General features: G+C 43.8%; 1 protein-coding gene across 2 annotated transcripts in view; it reads right to left on the reverse strand.

Moving 5' to 3' along the window:
* The window catches only part of NBEAL1 (neurobeachin like 1), an 81,191-nt gene extending 67,504 nt beyond the window's left edge, over window positions 1-13,687 (reverse strand). For both annotated transcript variants that reach the window (XM_072121145.1, XM_072121144.1), the window contains exons 1-2: window positions 13,535-13,687; window positions 6,743-7,252 (exon numbers count right to left, since the gene is read on the reverse strand). In XM_072121145.1, coding sequence (XP_071977246.1) covers window positions 6,743-6,793 — 51 coding nt within the window. In that variant the 5' untranslated portion in view covers window positions 6,794-7,252; window positions 13,535-13,687. The remainder of the gene's footprint in view (window positions 1-6,742; window positions 7,253-13,534) is intronic.
* Between the last annotated feature and the right edge of the window lie 4,663 nt (window positions 13,688-18,350).

Here is an 18,350-nt window from a genome sequence, read left to right on the forward strand (position 1 = left end):
TATAGACAACACCCCTATTTCATGGATGGATAGATCCCAAAACTTAAGGGTGTAGTCCCACGGGAAGATATTTCATGCCCATACTATATTTAGATGCTTAATGAAATATAGCGGTTTATCTACACTTATTATTTAGCTTCCGAACATTCACAAGTATCTGACACATAGAAAAAGAGACAAGAGACAGATCAGGGACGAGAGATGAGGAGATCCATGAAATGGATATAACACACAATGACACTCAGCTTATACATACATACAAAGATATTATCTGTAGCTTGTAGAGTACGCCTGTGCATGCTACTTGCTGGCAGGAATTGCCTGGGAGTGTGAGCTTGTCTTGTAATGGAGGGGAAGAGGCAGAGAACATACTGCATCGTGCAGACAGAAGAAGCTATTCAGGAGAAGATTCTCTCCTGCCCGACCATAAAAATCAGAAGATTTGGGGTTGTATCCGGGCCAACCGAAATTGCATACACCAGAACTGACAGGGATAGATTGCAATTATATTTGTGAAAGGCTGTATTTTTATTAATAACAGTGAATTAGAGAATGTGTTATTTTGAATCATGTCTACATGGCAATACCCCTTTACTACAATGGATAACATATGGTCTAATGTTTTGATATGTGTTTATACCCACAGTTGACAAATTTGTTTAGAAGCCAAAGCCAAGTGTCGTAGCATGAAGTCTTATTCTAATGAAGGATTAAAACCCACCTCAATTTCATCCTCCCACCTCCGGCAGTCACAGACTCCAGGTTTTCCAGAATATTTCACGTTAAGGCTTCACGTTTAGCTATTCTGCCCCTGGATATAAATATTCCATCCTCAAAATGAAAGTTTCTGATAAATCAAGCCTACAAAGGAATCCTGAACTTCTGCAATTTTTTTGAGTTTCTTTGGATTGTTCCCCAACTACTTTACAAGAACCTTACATGCATACAGGCGAAGGCTGTCTATCACCCACACAGGGACCACCCATCGGAAGTAGAGTGGGCCAACAACCCTCTCAGCCGAGTAGACTGGTGTAAAAAAAAAAAAGGGAGGACTCAACTATGTATTTTGTACTAGTTTGTAGTACATTTTGGCACCGAAGTTCTGCAGTCACAATAAATGCATTATTCCTTTTGACACCCCACCGTCTTTAGGTGTTGTTTTCACCCTTATTTCAGCCTTTATCTGACCCTAAGGCAACGTGTTAAACTGGCTTAAGAATTAAAGATTAAGCTAAGTCTCCATTTTTACAGCTAGAAAGTTTCTAATTAAAAATAGGAAAAACAACAGCCTCTGTTACGTAAGCCTCACATTCCTGATATTTAGCCTGCTTAACAGACAAAAAGCATCTAGAACAGTACACATACCAAGCCGGGCTAGTCTCACCAGACCTTTGTACCTGACCAGGGCATGTAACTATGAATCACCCATTATTCCTAGGTCATCTCAAGTATTGATCTACCAAGGTAACAGCAAAGGGCACAGACTGACACAAGAGACCTCCCAGCCGATCCATATGTATTATACACACCATCACTAATGCTGGATCCCCTAATACCTTGTTTCCCTGAAAATAAGACAACCCCCAAAAATAAGACCTAGTGCAATTTTTTTCACACTTAGAAATATAAGGCCTCCCCGAAAATAAGACCTAGCAGCAATAATTGCTACAGCTACCCCATGCCATAAATTAGTATTAGTGGATCTTATATATACTGCAGGAGGTTGTGACATGGGTGAAGAATTAATGGGTTAAAAATCACTGATGTTACAAATGCACATGTAGGCTACCTGGACAATTAGTCATCTATAAAGTAATGTGCTATTGCATGAGAGATTGGGGACAATGGTTCTAAAAAGAAATGGAGTCACAAGACATGCAGCCCGAAATTCAGGATTTGGAGAGTTATGATGAGGTCCTAGACCAGGGGTCTCAAACTCAATTTACCTGGGGGCCGCTGGAGGTAGATTCTGGGTAAGGCTGGGCCGCATCAAGTTTTCCACACAAAATGCGCTTACAAAATATCATTATTCAGATTCAAATGTCATGGCGTCTCCCAGCGCAAGGAAAGCCCCGAGCGGGGAGACGTGTTTTCTCTATGAACGCGTCCTGTGCACCGAGGGGTCCCAAGCTCCTACCGCACTAAGCCCAGTCAGGGACACTCCATCCGCACCAAGTGCGTCCAGAGCGGCGACTTCATCTTCTTCAAGTACCGGAGGGAAGGGGATTAACCGGTTACGGGCCCTTTCCTGTTTTTTCATGTCCATTTTTCACTCCCCACCTTCAAAAATCTATAACTTTTATTTTTACACGTAAAGAGCTGTGTGACGGCTTGTTTTCTGCGTAACAAATTGCACTTCATAGTGATGGTATTAAATATTACATGCCATGTACTCGGAAGCGGGAAAAAAATTCCAAATGCAATGAAAATGCATTTGCGCCATTTTCTTGTAGGCTTGGATATTACGTCTTTCACTGAGCGCCCCAAATGACATGTCTACTTTATTCTTTGGGTCGGTACGATTAAGGGGATACCAAATTTGTATAGGTTTTATAATGTTTTCATACATTTACAAAAATTAAAACCTCCGGTACAAAAATTATTTTTTTGATTTTGCCAACTTCTGGCGCTAATAACTTTTTTATACTTTGGTGTACGGAGCTGTGGGTGGTGTCATTTTTTGCAAAATTTTATAATATGTTCAATGATATCATTTTTAGGACTGTACGACCTTTTGATCACTTTTTATAGATTTTTTTATATTTTTCAAAATGGCAAAAAAGTGCCATTTTCGACTTTGGGCGCTATTTTCCATAACGGGGTTAAACGCATTGTAAAAAACATTATCATATTTTGATAGATCGGGCATTTTCGGACGCGTCGATACCTGATGTGTTTATGATTTTTACTGTTTATTTATATTTATGTCAGTTCTAGGGAAAGGGGGGTGATTTGAAATTTAATGTTTTTTTATTATAATTTTTTTTTTTTTTAAACTTTTTTTTATTTTTATTTATACTATTTTTCAGACTTCCTAGGGTACTTTAACCCTAGGTTGTCTGATCGATCCTACCATATACTGCCATACTACAGTATGGCAGTATATGGGGATTTTCCTCCTCATTCATTACAATGTGCTATCAGCACATTGTAATGAAGGGGTTAAAACGAAATAGCCTCGGGTCTTCGAAAGACCCGAGGCTACCATGGAGACGGATCGCTGCCCCTGGGCGAGCGGCGATCCCAGGTAAGATGGCGGCGCCCATGCGTCGCTATCTTTTTGAGGCTGCCGGCAGCTTTGCAGGCAGCCATCGCTGTGCTAGCACCGATCGCGGGTGTTACCGGTAAGCCTTTGCTGCAATATGCAGCAAAGACTTACCGGCTATGGAGAGGGCTCAGCCTGTGAGCCCTCTCCATGCAGCGCGACCCGACCGCCGCCGTGAATACACGGCGAGCGGTGCTTTTCCAGGTGGGGGCCGCAAAATATTGTTCCGCGGGCCGCGAGTTTGAGACCCCTGTCCTAGACTGAGGATGATACAACTGGATTGGCAAATGTACCATAGATTGTTGCACATGAAAATACTGGCTTGAGAAATTCTTGACGGGATTCAGAGTTTGGCTGGTTATGCTGAGGATTGTGATGATAGGACTACAGTATTTCTAAATGCTGTTATTTATTTTTTTTATTGTTCAACAATAAATTTGAATTCTTGTACATCAAAAATTAAGGCACCCCCTGAAGATAAGACCTTGCCACTCTTCAGGAGCAAAAATTAATATATCTACAACACTGTCTTATTTTGGGGGAAACAGGGAATCCGTTCTATTTTGTTACAAAATGACAGTCACTCCCAAATGACATCATGTAATACGCTTATCATAAATCACAGTCCAGCTTCCTGCTGCCAAGCTTGTATTCCCTATTACTAGTGTATTATATTACTCGTAAAACTCATACTTACAGTAATGAAACCACATAAATTGCAGAATGTAGGGGTGCAATTTCTTAAATATAAAGTAAAAGAAGAGAGATAAGACAGGCCTTTATGACTGGAGAACCAAAGAATTGGGCACAATGAAACCTAAAAGCTGGATCCTTCTTTTCACTGAAATCTGACAATTTTGATGGTCACATCAGAAATTTCATGGGCCAAGAGAAGGACATTCATCCAACCTCGACTACATACCAGTGGGTAGATTATTGAAGTAGAATAAGGTAGTTAAGAATTTTGGAATACATATGTATGTGTAGAAATAAGGTTAAAATTTGCATCATAAAAGTCATACCTGTCTCCAAGAGGAGACACAAAAGAGCTTTCTAACATCCAAAACAATGGCAGATGTATGGGGGATGGGGCTGGAAATAGTCAGCAACATATTTTACCAAAAAGCTGAAGATCTTTCATAAGAAGACCCCATATAGCCAAGTCAGCAATAAAAGAATAATTTTGGAAACCGAAGAAGAGAGCAGCCGAGTTGATGCTTAGGGGTTTTTTCCATCCATAAAAAAATAATTTGACCCCTTACAAAGCTTAGTACACAGAAGCATAAAAACCTCTCAGATGGGCTACCACATCTCCTGTGCAGTCAGCAATTTTGAAGGGTTATAATGGATGGCAGACTCTCCTTAAAGTAACACTGGAGTTTAGCACAACAATCAGATGTTTACTAGTCTGGTACAAAGTAACAGCACAAGGTTTTCATTTCATACAGCTACAGTGTGGTGAGGATTGATGGTAAAGCAGTAGAATTAACTACATGGTTGGGAAGATTAACTGCTGCACCAGGGGCAGCGCACCAGTCTGCCGCACAGCGCTGCACCAGGGGCAGCGCACCAGTCTGCCGCACAGCGCTGCACCAGGGGCAGCGCACCAGTCTGCCGCACAGCGCTGCACCAGGGGCAGCGCACCAGTCTGCCGCACAGCGCTGCACCAGGGGCAGCGCACCAGTCTGCCGCACAGCGCTGCACCAGGGGCAGCGCACCAGTCTGCCGCACAGCGCTGCACCAGGGGCAGCGCACCAGTCTGCCGCACAGCGCTGCACCAGGGGCAGCGCACCAGTCTGCCGCACAGCGCTGCACCAGGGGCAGCGCAACAGTCTGCCGCACAGCGCTTCACCAGGGGCAGCGCAACAGTCTCACACAAGTAGCAGCATGTACAAGATTCATCCCCAGGCCACAACCCCAATTAACTACATAGAAAAATGTGGTCATCATCTACTGCATGATGATATTAGGAATAAGAATGGATTATATTTATAGAAGGATGAATACTTTCTGAAGGAATCCATGTTGTGCCACATAAACCCTGGCAGCTCTGCAGACCTAAAGTTCACATACAAACAGTACATGCAGTGTATTCAGGACGCCACGCTATGAAACATTTCAGCGCTGACTGAAGCCTTGTTCCTATGCATACCGGGAACCACAGTGTGTTATGGGCACTGCCCAGGGTGCTCTACAAGAACAAGGTTTCATCTTCTACCTCTTATAGGAGCTGAATTGACCTTTGGAACTTTCCAACAGAATTATAGAGTGCTTATAGTGTTCATTATATAGAGATTTTATATCTTTTTATATGTACATTTTATATGCAAAAGTAGCTTAGATATTAGCCATCAATTTCACCCAAGGAAGGCAAGAAGAGGGGTTATGGTGACGAGACAGGGGGGAATGCAACTCTATAAAGTTATCTATACAATTAGCATCTATGCCCTGTTTGTGAGCAGCTCCTGGGGTCAGCTACTGCAGAGCTCTTATAGTAAAGAAGCCTTCACTCACCATAGTGCAGGGTCTCTGAGCTGTAAAGCAGCTGATATCAGAGTCACCCACTCAGCTGTACGTGTATACATATTTATTCATGCACTCCTCTTACAAGTGTTATAACTGGTGTGCTTGGGTCCTTTGATATAAAGAGCTACCCATTTCTTTATGATACTAAAGACTAAATACTAAAATACATAATCTTATGGCTGCCAAGTCCCTGACACTGTAAACCTTTTTCATTGTAGATTGGAATTATATGAACAAATTATAGAGAACATCTGACACCTGCTTTTAACAATATAATGGAGCTCTTGGTTTGGTCCCTCCAATATGTGCATTGGATTTACAGTGCCTAATAGTGCTTGCACCACCACGTGATCGTGCCCAGTAGAAGTAAATTTGGCCAGAAGTAGTAAACTTGCCCTGCTGAAGTAAGATATATATACCCCATAGCGCTCCTGTAAAACTTCATGCATAACGCCAAATAAGCTATTGAACCCGATTATATTTGATGTAAAGCCTCCCTGATGCCCTGTTTGTACAGTCTCAATTTTTCTTTACATAAATTCAGTTAACCAAAAAATAATGTATTAATCTATAATTGACGTAGAAGTAAATGAAGACAGCGGGGCACAGGCGGTCCCCTCTGCATTCATTCTATGTTTGGATACAACAGGCATCATACTGGGGAGCAACCTGTTCTCCCTATAAAAATAACAATATTTTTGTTGTAAATACCCCTCCCCCCAAAATGTACCGGTTGATAAGGTTTACAAGAAATCTAGATTGAATGGAAATACCGTATTATACAATTAACTAAAAATGTACAAACCAGAGACTCTTCGCACAACATGCAAAGTTTACACAGAGATGCATCATATTCTTCAGTCTATCCATCATAAACGCTTCATCTCTTACATAACATCTCTTCATCCTGTGTACAAGTATAAGTCATGTGTTGGAGAGGGAAAGGCTTACCTTGCTGCAATACAGCATCCAGAGCTCGCAGAGTCTCTCCTTGGATGCCATCCTGTGACCTCCACTTTAAACTTTCACAAATGTATTTAAAACCAGTCCATCAACATTGTCTAGGGTTTCATCCTTGGTAGTTTACATTAATGTCGCCGGTGATGTACTCCCACCAAACAAACAAAAAGAAAGAAAGCACAGAGGCGAGTTTTCTGCAGATCTAACCAGCACAAAACCAGCTTAACAGGACTTGGGCATACTTAGGGCTTGGCTGCACTTCCTCTAGTCACAAACACAGATGGCCCAAAAAAAAAATAAAGGGACTTGCATGATGCTATAAAAAGTACATGTAGCCTTGGCTCTGTTAAAGTTATTCCTTAAATTCCAAAAGTCTGTCATTCGCTTTAGTATTATGTAACTTCACATCCATTCTCCAGCGATGAGGACCCTGGAAGACACATCGGGAACTTCTGATATCATGTTGTCAAGTGAATGTAAGACACTTGGGTGCTGAGCCTCCTAGGAAGAAAGACAATGAATGAACAAATATTGAACACACTAATATATATATATAAGCTGGAATATATTGTTAATATCAGTATTAAAAGTACAAGTCTGGGAACACTTTGGGTTGCTGTGGAAAGCAATGTATAGTTGCAGAATGGATGGGATTTAGAGGGACCTTCCACCCCCTTCACCTGCCCCACCTTTATAATAGCCTTTGTTTCATTTTATCCCCAGCCATTCCCAAGTGCCAATATATTCAGCACCAATGTGCATCTGCTTCACAGTCTATTACAGCGGGAGGGGGGAAGTGCTCCTGCACATTGTGAGAGATTACAGCTGGCAGAGGGAGGGGGAGTGCCGAGGGAGCCATTCTCCTGCACAGTGTAAAAGCCTGTTAAGATAAATCTAATATCCCCAGGAGCCCTTCAAGCTCAATAGCATAATTTTAAACGTTGATTTTAGAAGGAAAGAGGCCATGGATAAAAAGAACCCAAGGTTTATCACGGTTGATTTTGTTTAGTAGATTAAAAGAGGCTATGGATAACAAGATTTGTTTGGTAGATTTCATGAGCTTATAGTTGATTTCATGTGAAATATAAGTTACCTTAAACCCCATGTTTCTTATTTAAAACTGCTATTTAGCATTTGAATGCTCCCTATTGTTCTCTGCAATCAGCCATTTCACGCTGGGGAGAGGGTTACTGTAACATCTTCAATGGGATAATTGCCAGGAAGTGCAGAAAAAAAATTGTTGCAGCTCCCTTACTATAATTTATTTCCATGTTTGAGATTAAGGCTGCAAAACTAAGTTTAGTAAACTTTACAAAAAGTTTCACATATTATTAAAGGACACTAAAAATGTATGTTTGCATGTATGTATGTATGTATGTATGTATGCATGTATGCATGTATGTATGTATGGCATAAATAACACTTTGTGCTATAAATTTCTTACACAACACGTAGATTGAGTTTAGTTCAATAGTCAATTGAGTCAATCCCTGGGATTTATTGTATAGTCACGTAGATGAAGAGCCCAGCATCAGAAGCCTTTCTTGAAATAAATCTTCATTTTTATTATAGGGGAAGCAGGACAATGTTACTGAGTGGGTGGCAGTGGGCAAGGAAACTGGGAAAGAAGGGATGCAGCAGACTACACAGCCACTGCCTTTAAAGGACCATTTACAATGATGGATTTTTTGCATCTGATATAAAATGATAAATCAAGGGAATCGAGGCTCAATTTAGTTTTGTCTTCAAACGCTCATATAACTTCTACCCTCATAGTCCTTACTATAAGGGGAAATAGTGAAGGAGGAATAAGAAGAATTGACTTCATCCTAAGAGAGAGAGGGGGAGATATGCAACAGGGCAAATACCTCTGGATCAGCTGTGAGTATGGCAGGCAAACATGTAGCATGTGACTTTTACCTTTAACCCATTCGTGAGCTCAAGCTGCAGTATAATACTTAAATGAATCACTAAAATGATAACTAAAATCAATGGAAACATCATAATAAGATAGAACAGTATAACCCTTGACACATACACTATTAGGCCCCCTGTTCTGGAGCCCTATCACTTTGCCTAAATCTGCTGTACAGCGAGGCTTCCGCTCTTTACTATGTATTGTGTGAGAGGTTACATGTCACTTCCCCTGGTGATGGCCATTTACTAGATTTTTGTACCCACTAGAATAATCATTTAGCCACAAGGGATAAGTTTGATCAATGGGGTCCTGCCACTGAGTTGAAGGGTATGAAAATTCTCTAAAAAGCCCCATATGGAATAAAGCACGTGCTCAACTTGCGCTCTGTTTATTTTCATGGTTAGGGATATGCTTTTTTTGTGGCACAACCAAACAACATATGAATCTATTGAACCCTCAGTGCAACTTGATGGCAAAACTATCTCTGACCTACATCAGCCTAAAGAGCTTTATATCTGTGTGCAAGTGCCTGAATAATTTGTTCCGACATGAGAGATTTACTTTTGTAAGACCGTTTTCTATATATCTGAATAGAGAAAAAAAAAAAAATCATCACGCAAAACTTTTTACCAATCACTTTTTACATTCACACTATGGTCCAAGTATTAGCTTTGTTCTTAATATAGAAGAGAGGACAGGATGCGAGTGTATCTTTAATTCTTCATCAATAGACTATTATAAGTGCTGGTCATGAGATATATTCTATATATTCTTCCACTCCAAGCTCTAACCTTTATATGTACTGAAAAGAATGATTAACTTTATTGAATAAATGTGGTTTGTGGTCACTTTATTGGCATCAGTTGCTTGTCATATAAAAGCCTAAACACAAATCAGAAGGGAAGAATAAAACTAAAAGATATTTACCACTAGGTCAGTACTTCATAAGCATTTCTTATAAAAGCCACATAGACTAGTTGGACAGAAAACCCCGGCTGGGACTAGTGGACGACCCGGAGCAGTTATCAGGACCTGCATAAGGGATGGGAGATGCATAACATTTCCATTGTAAAGGAGGAATCCTGCGCCCTATATCCGTGGCAATGATTAACAAGCTGCAGATTCAAGACAAGGAATTCATCTTTTGCAAGGGTAAAGTTAAGCTCTGTCCCACCCCCCACAGCAATATCACAACCTAAACCTGCAGCATGTCTTCTGACCATGTGTCGCCGGCCCTAGGGGGCAAAATGCTCTGGAAAGAATAAAGAAGAAAATGTATACAATGAATTTTATTCCTCCAGTGATACTGAGACTCTTTATCTCAGCTTTACCATTGTAAACATAGTCCACATCTTCATTGTAAGAGGGCGCTGCCTTGTATTCCTCTGATATTCTCAACTACTAGTCCTCAAGGTGGAAAAGATTACCCTATAACCCTTATCCACCGGCTGCTTTACAAGGTAGAGCTCCAATGCCATTACTATATATATAAATGTACAACCAAGGGATATATATTAAGCAAAATATCCTATTGTATATTGTATCCTATTGTTAAGAGAAAATAATATTCAACAGTTACATAGTCATTAAAGGACAACTACCACCAGGGTGAAAGCCTGTATGCAATGAGCCTAAGGGGCTCCAGGCTCCATTAACACCTATGGAGCCTGGAGCCTCTCAGGCTGATTTGCAAACAATCCTTCATCCTGGTGGTAGATGCCCTTTATCTCTACTTCACCAGTATCGGATACAACCCGATCACATTGCGACATTCCATAACCTAAGTGACACTAATCATTTAAGGTTCTGCAGTATACGAAATAGTAAACCAGAGCCATGAAAATCTTCTATCGAGAAAGGAGGCACAGCTACCTGAATCACAAATGTCCCGTATACTGCCTTTATCTAATAAATACACAATGTACATCATTGATCTAGGATCTCTGACATGGAGTAGAATACGGTCCTTCTCTTTAGGAAACTAATGGCTCACAATAGCCCAGTTTCAGATTTTGTCTTGTACCTATTATTGCACTATACTGGTTACTCCAATGTACCAATATTATTATATTGGCTGAAAGGAAGTCTATACCAACATCATTATCTTGGGCAAAAAAGAGAGCAGGAAAATTGTGGGTGTGGCTTAGTGAGGGCACAATATTCACATTGGGGGCAATTATAATACCTGGTACACCAGTTTTCTAGCGTGCAAGGCATGAAAAAGTCTCACATTTACACCTGGAGGAGGAAGTGATGTCCCGGCACATTATCTATAGCCTGTCCTCAGGATCCTGGTACACTATCAACGGAAATGTACATCCAATACAATAAGAAACCAAAGCCTCTAAGTGCAGAATATTGTGTTCCTGCAGGGAGGATATCACTGGCTCATCATGCACTCAGTCTTGATAAATTCCTCCTATTGTCCCACACCATTGATGCTGGTAAGAACATATTAAGAGCTTGTGCATTGTGTGCCTAGTGTAGATTTATGCTATAGCCCTTGAGGCCACAAGACACAATTTAATGGCTGCGGGGAGGGGCTTTTGGCGATGGCATATGTGCTTACACTTAAACACTTGTGATCCAGAACAAGGGCCACATCCCTTGTATTTGCATGTGAACGCGGCCTCACTCTACTTCCGGATCATCAGAACCATCACTCAGATTCAAGAAACTTGCTATTTATTCTTACACAACAATTCACTAAAGATATGCTTCAGCCTCACAGTATTTAATGTCAACTCTTAAAGGGAACCCTTCAGCTGAAATTGACCTGATAAGCCACTGCCAGTCCCTTATCAAGAAGATTTTCACCTGGGATCAGAGGGATCCTAGTAGTCGGACCAATCATCTTGTTATCCTCTATCCTTTGGATACATTTAAATCCGTTAAAGATATATGCAAATTAGTTGCACAGTCACAGAAGAGAACAGCTCAGCATTTAGGTCAAGCTCTCCCTGAATCGGAACAAAGCCTTCTCTGTGATTCACATACCTGAAGCCAGTTCTGAGTTAAGGAGAACTGGACTTCTGCACTGCACCATCCACCACTGGGACTTTAAACTTACATGCAAATTAGTTGCATAAAGTGGATTTTCTGGATGATGAAACATCTGGAAGGTGTTAATCGTCTTTATTAGGTACTGGCTCTGGTTTGTTAGGTTACTTGTCACTGATAGTTTCCCTTTAACAGAAAATCCCCTAATAGCTCAATCCAAGATGTACAAACGTCTGTATGGTGTAAAAAATACATTGAGATCTTTCCTACCTGTTCTGCTTCTGCCCACCTTTCAATCAATCAGTCTTTTGCTTACTACAATAGTCATGTGTTTAGGGCAGTGTCCCTAAGGACATCTTTGCAAAAAGGACACCAATGCATTCTGGGGAACTAAAGAGCAAAATAGGCAGTCACCGCTATTTTTTTCTTTTTACAAAAGTTAAAGGCATAGTACCAACTTTGACTGGTCTAATCGTGAGATCTGAACCAATCACGAGAACTGCCACATTGTTATCGCCTATCCTGTAGATAACAATTAAAGCTGGAACAACCCCTTTAAGTGGAGATTTTATTCAAATAGAGAGTATACAAATCTTATCACCAATCTACCTATATGGACGCGCGCACTGTACGGCACTGGCGCGTCCTATAGGGGCGCAGACCGTACGACACTGGCGCGTCCTATAGGGGGCAGACCGTACGGCACTGGCGCGTCCTATAGGGGCGCAGACTATACGGCACGTCCTATAAGGGCGCAGACTATACGGCACGTCCTATAGGGGCGCAGACTATACGGCACGTCCTATAGGGGCGCAGACTATACGGCACGTCCTATAGGCACACACTATACAGGACAGGCAAGTCCTATAGGCACACACTATACAGGACAGGCAAGTCCTATAGGCACATACTATACAGCACTGGTATGTCCTATAGGCACACACTATACAGCACTGGTATGTCCTATAGGCACACACTATACAGCACTGGTATGTCATATAGGCACACACTATACAGCACTGGCACGTCCTATAGGCACACACTATACAGCACTGGCACGTCCTATAGGCACACACTATACAGCACTGGCACGTCCTATAGGCACACACTATACAGCACTGGCACGTCCTATAGGCACACACTATACAGCACTGGCACGTCCTATAGGCACACACTATACAGCACTGGCACGTCCTATAGGCACACACTATACAGCACTGGCACGTCCTATAGGCACACACTATACAGCACTGGCACGTCCTATAGGCACACACTATACAGCACTGGCACGTCCTATAGGCACACACTATACAGCACTGGCACGTCTTATAGGCACACACTATACAGCACTGGCACGTCCTATAGGCACACACTATACAGCACTGGCACGTCCTATAGGCACACACTATACAGCACTGGCACGTCCTACAGGCACACACTATACAGCACTGGCACGTCCTACAGGCACATACTATACAGCACTGGCACGTCCTACAGGCACATACTATACAGCCCAGGCACGTCCTATAGGCACACGCTATACAGCACTGGTATGTCATATAGGCACATGCTATACAGCACTGGCACGTCCTATAGGCACATGCTATACAGCACTGGCCCGTCCTATAGGCACACACTATACAGCACTGGCACGTCCTATAGGCACACACTATAATATAGGAGGCATCTTTCAGGAGAGGGACTTGCACAAGTTCTATAGTGAGGCAGAGCTGTCACCCCTCTCCCTGGAGCAGCCTCTGACAGTCTCCTTCCCTGTGTCCCAGTCTCTCCCCTCCCTCTATCTTCCACATCAGCGCAGCACAGGCCCGGGAGCCCGGCGGCCGCTCTGCCCCCTCCCCTCGCACCTTCCGTGCAGGTCTGCGGCCGCTGAGGTATTTGCAGGCTCCGGTCACCCTGTCCCGGGGCGGCGCCGTCCTCTCCGCGTTCCCACACACTCCCGACCTGTCACCCCAGGAGCGCACAGCAGGCGGCCTCTCCAGGCCACGCCCCGATGTGACGCGAATATCACCACGCCCACATAGCCTGCTAAACACTCGGAGACTGTACATAAGACTCCCGGAATATGGTGACACGGTACCGGACCATATGAACGGTGCATGCGGGAACTCTGAGCTGGAAATAGATAAGCTACGTCCCTAAAAAGACGCTACCTATTCCTTCAGCAAAGGGACGAGCAAGAAAAGCGCATGCGCAGCACCTGATCCTCAGGTGTGCAGAGCCGAGTACATTGTCCAGAAAGTGATCTCTAGTGTATTCCATGAGGTGTCCGCGGGGGCTGTCCTCTACTGCACACTATAAAGTGTTCCTGGGGGGCTGTCCTCTACTGCACTCCATGAGTTGTCCGCGGGGACTGTCCACTACTGCACTCCATGAGGTGTCCGGGGGCTGTCCTCTACTGTACTCCATGAGGTGTCCACGGAGGCTGTCCTCTACTGCACTCCATGGTGTCCGCAGGGGCTGTCCTCTACTGCACTCCATGAGGTGTCCACTGAGGCTGTCCTCTACTGCACTCCATGAGGTGTCCGCGGGGACTGTCCACTACTGCACTCCATGAGGTGTCCGGGGGCTGTCCTCTACTGTACTCCATGAGGTGTCCACGGAGGCTGTCCTCTACTGCACTCCATGGTGTCCGCAGGGGCTGTCCTCTACTGCACTCCATGAGGTGTCCACTGAGGCTGTCCTCTACTGCACTCCATGGGGTGTCTGCGGGGGCTGTCCTCTACTCCACTCCATGAGGTATCCGCGGGGGCTGTCCTCTACTGCACTCCATGAGGTGTCCGCGGGGGCTGTCCTCTACTGCACTCCATGAGGTATCCGCGGGGGCTGTCCTCTACTGCACTCCATGAGGAGTCCGCGGGGGCTGTCCTCTACTGCACTCCATGAGGAGTCTGCGGGGGCTCTCCACTACTGCACTCCATGAGGTGTCCGCGGGGGCTGTCCTCTACTGTACTCCATGAGGTGTCTGCGGGGGTTGTCCTCTACTGCACTCCATGAGGTGTCTGCGGGGGTTGTCCTCTACTGCACTCCATGGGGTGTCTGCGGGGGCTGTCCTCTACTGCACTCCATGAGGAGTCCGCGGGGGCTGTCCTCTACTGCACTCCATGGTGTCTGCGGGGGCTGTCCTCTGCTGCACTCCATGAGGTGTCCACGGAGGCTGTCCTCTACTGCACTCCATGAGGTGTCCACGGGGGCTGTCCTCTACTCCACTCCATGAGGTATCCGCGGGGGCTGTCCTCTACTGCACTCCATGAGGAGTCCGCGGGGGCTGTCCTGTACTGCACTCCATGAGGAGTCTGCGGGGGCTCTCCACTACTGCACACCATGAGGTGTCCGCGGGGGCTGTCCTCTAATGCACTCCATGATATGTCTGCAGATCTCTCCTCCACTTCAATCACCATGTAGTTTTTATAAAGGGTGCGTTCACACATTCAGTTTTTGATGCCCAAACCAGGAGTGGAGTGAAAATAGAGGAGAATTAAGGGTGTGGTCACACCTCACGTTAAAAACGCATTGCAACAGCTGAAGAGAGATTTGTCTAATTAGACAGCTGTTCACACTTGCGTTAACATTTGCGTTTTGTAACCCCGTTGTAATGCTGAGATTACTCTTAAGGGTGAAGACACACATGGCGTTTTTGGGCCGTTTTTACTAAGTGCGTTTTCAGATCGTTAAAAACGCATCCGTGTTTTTGTCCGGTTTTCATTGCGCAATTTCAGAAAAACGGACAAAAACGCATGCGTTTTTTAACGCATGCGTTTTTAACGATCTGAAAACGCACTTAGTAAAAACGGCCCAAAAACGCCATGTGTGTCTTCACCCTTAGAGTGCGGTCACACGTTCCGCTAGTGTTCATACATAGCGTTCATAACACGACGCTAGCGCACAGGGGGCGGGCCTCAGCTCAATCGCATGTGTTTCTCTGGAAACGTATATATATGAGATATGACCAAGACTGTACATGTTACATCTCAATTTGAAAATGAAATAAGTACAATCCATTACAAAAAAAACTTTTTTCCCATTTTAGGCAACTTTTTTGAATCACATAAACAAGTAACAGCATACATACATACAAAAATTCATTCAATACTTCCAGCAGAAGTTGGCTCTACATGTTGATAGGATTTGTATAAATCATTTATGCTGCTGAAGTAAATCACTGTGGGTTAGCTGCAGAGGATTCCACTGTAGTACCCTGCTGCAACGCTGCCTCATTTGCCCCCGACATTAAGAGGTTATGTCATTATGCTGCAACTTGGCACATCACACTATGCATGATGCAGTGGCATGCTACCAGTCCACTTGTTTCCCCAGTTCATAGGGTGGCAAAATAAAGATGTCTTGTTACAAAATCAATGACCTCTTTGTTTGACTACTCCAAGTATACAGCTAGGTTCTGAAACATAAAAATATCTGTTCATTTTTCGCCAATGAATCTCACTCACCCTCAAGTCTATTTATTTAGAAAACATACAACTGATTTCACATAGTTGTAAAAGAGAAAGCCTAACATTCACATTTTACATAACAGTAAATATTGAAGAATACTGGACTAATAAGGTACATATTGTACATTTTCAAACATTTATAGACTCCTGGAAAGAGCTTGCCTAATCTCCCTGATGACTTGTAGCTCTCCAGCTCCACCAAAATGGTCACAGACTCCAACTCCAAAGCTCTCACTCCACAGTCCTGTTAAAGTGCAGCACACATTCATCAACTAAAATGGGGATCAGGGGTGCACAAGCCGCGCCAACAGACCACATGCAGCCTATCAAACCATGAGTTGTGGTCCAGAAGCGAGTGAGAGTCCAATGAACACTTGATGTACACTACTGATGTAATGAACACTAGTGATGTAACATAACTGATAGAAGTGTTCTCTGGTGCAGTAGGCCGGATAGCGGTGAGTGCAGCTGAAAAGTTATCACTGCTTCTGGGTCTTCTCCTGCTGCTCCACTCTGTGTCCTGACTCCTGACACTGGTTGTATGCGACTACAGGAGAGGACCCAGGAGTGGTAAGTACGCGTCAGCTGGTCTGTGCTGCTCCTGGGTCCTCACCTGCTCCTGGTGCAGTTCTGCAGTACATACAAGTCCCTGCCCCTCTACCTCTATTATGTGACTCTGCACCCTCACTTTTGTCCAAGAGCCAGAACTAGTATAGTACACGAAGTGTATGGACTCGGCCGTATCATTGACACCAGGAGAAATATACTGCTGATTATGCGGAAGGAGACAGGGCAGCCAGGATGGTGGAGACCCCACACTTGCGTCCAGGATGTCCACGCTTTCATCCGGCCCTGCTAGTTTGCAGCACGCAGCTTGAAGAGTTCACAAAGCAGACGCTACCATCTGTTTTCATGCGAATGCAACTTGCACAATTAGTATCTACTAAAGGGAGTTCTACCAGTTCCCATTTCACCAATACTAAAACTAGCACTGTATGTGGCAAAATATAAGCTTTCCAGGCATACCTGTTTCCTAGCTGTCAAGAGGGGAAAAAAAAATCTGTTTATACATTTATGCAAATTAGATTATCCGTACACAGGAAGAGGGTCTGCGCTTGTTATCAACTATGTGGTCCATCAGAACACAATGATTGAGATCTTCCACACCCCCAAGTGTAGACTGTTCAAGATAACATATGGTTATACATGATGGATTCAGGTTCTGTATGGTATGGTACTTGGTGAAAAAGTTGTCCCATAAATGTGGGATTGACTGGGGAAGTGTTGGAATCTGGGTGAGACATCCCTGGGTAACCCATGCTGTTTGGGGAGCATTATCCTGCAAATGGAAGCCCAGCCATGAGAGGAGACATATGGCCACAGATGGTCCTGCACTATATGACATCCAAATGCTGATGGCACAGTGCCAAACATACAGGTCCAGTGTTTCTGCACTGCTGCAAAGGTACTAGCAGCCCAATGTAAGTTCATGTGACTGGAGCTCAGTAATTCAATATACTCCACTGAACTTCCAGTCACATGACCTCTAGCCCTGCAGCTGCTAAAGGAAGGACCACACCGTAGCATCGACAGGATGGCTATTGGGCCGTCACACTGACATGGAGGGAGGAGTGCCTTTGTTGAAAAGTGCAGTGCAGAAGTCCCAGCTTAAATCTGCCTCCTACTACCAGTAACAGAACCCAAAAACTTTTTATATGTTGGTGACAAGAGCTGCAGTTTCCCACATAGTACCATGTGTTCTGGTAAGGACAGGAAGTGGACAGGAAGTAGACCGCACTAAAATCCAGTTCTGCACAATAATCCCTGGGGAATATGCACTGCAATATCAACATCTGCAAAAAGTTTGCAGATTCGAGTTTTTCCTCTGGTTTCCTCCCACACTCCCCCCCCCCCCCCAAAAAAAAAAAAAAACATACTGGTAGGTTGATTAGATTGTAAGCCCCACTTGGGACAGGCACTGGATTTGGCAAGTTCTGTGCAGCGCTGCATAATCTGTGTGCGCTATATAAATAAAGGAATTATTATTATTATTGTTATAGAGATGGAAACTTACTACATAAATCAGATTACAGATTGGTTTGCTCAATAATACAAGGAAAAAAAGGACTTGGTAGATAAGACCATGACTTGGAAGAAGGAATAAATTAGGCAAACATTCGCCACAGAACAGAGACTGCAGTGTAGGGGCAGG

This window comes from Engystomops pustulosus, chromosome 8 (genome assembly GCF_040894005.1).
Source record: "Engystomops pustulosus chromosome 8, aEngPut4.maternal, whole genome shotgun sequence".
Lineage (NCBI taxonomy): Eukaryota > Metazoa > Chordata > Amphibia > Anura > Leptodactylidae > Engystomops > Engystomops pustulosus.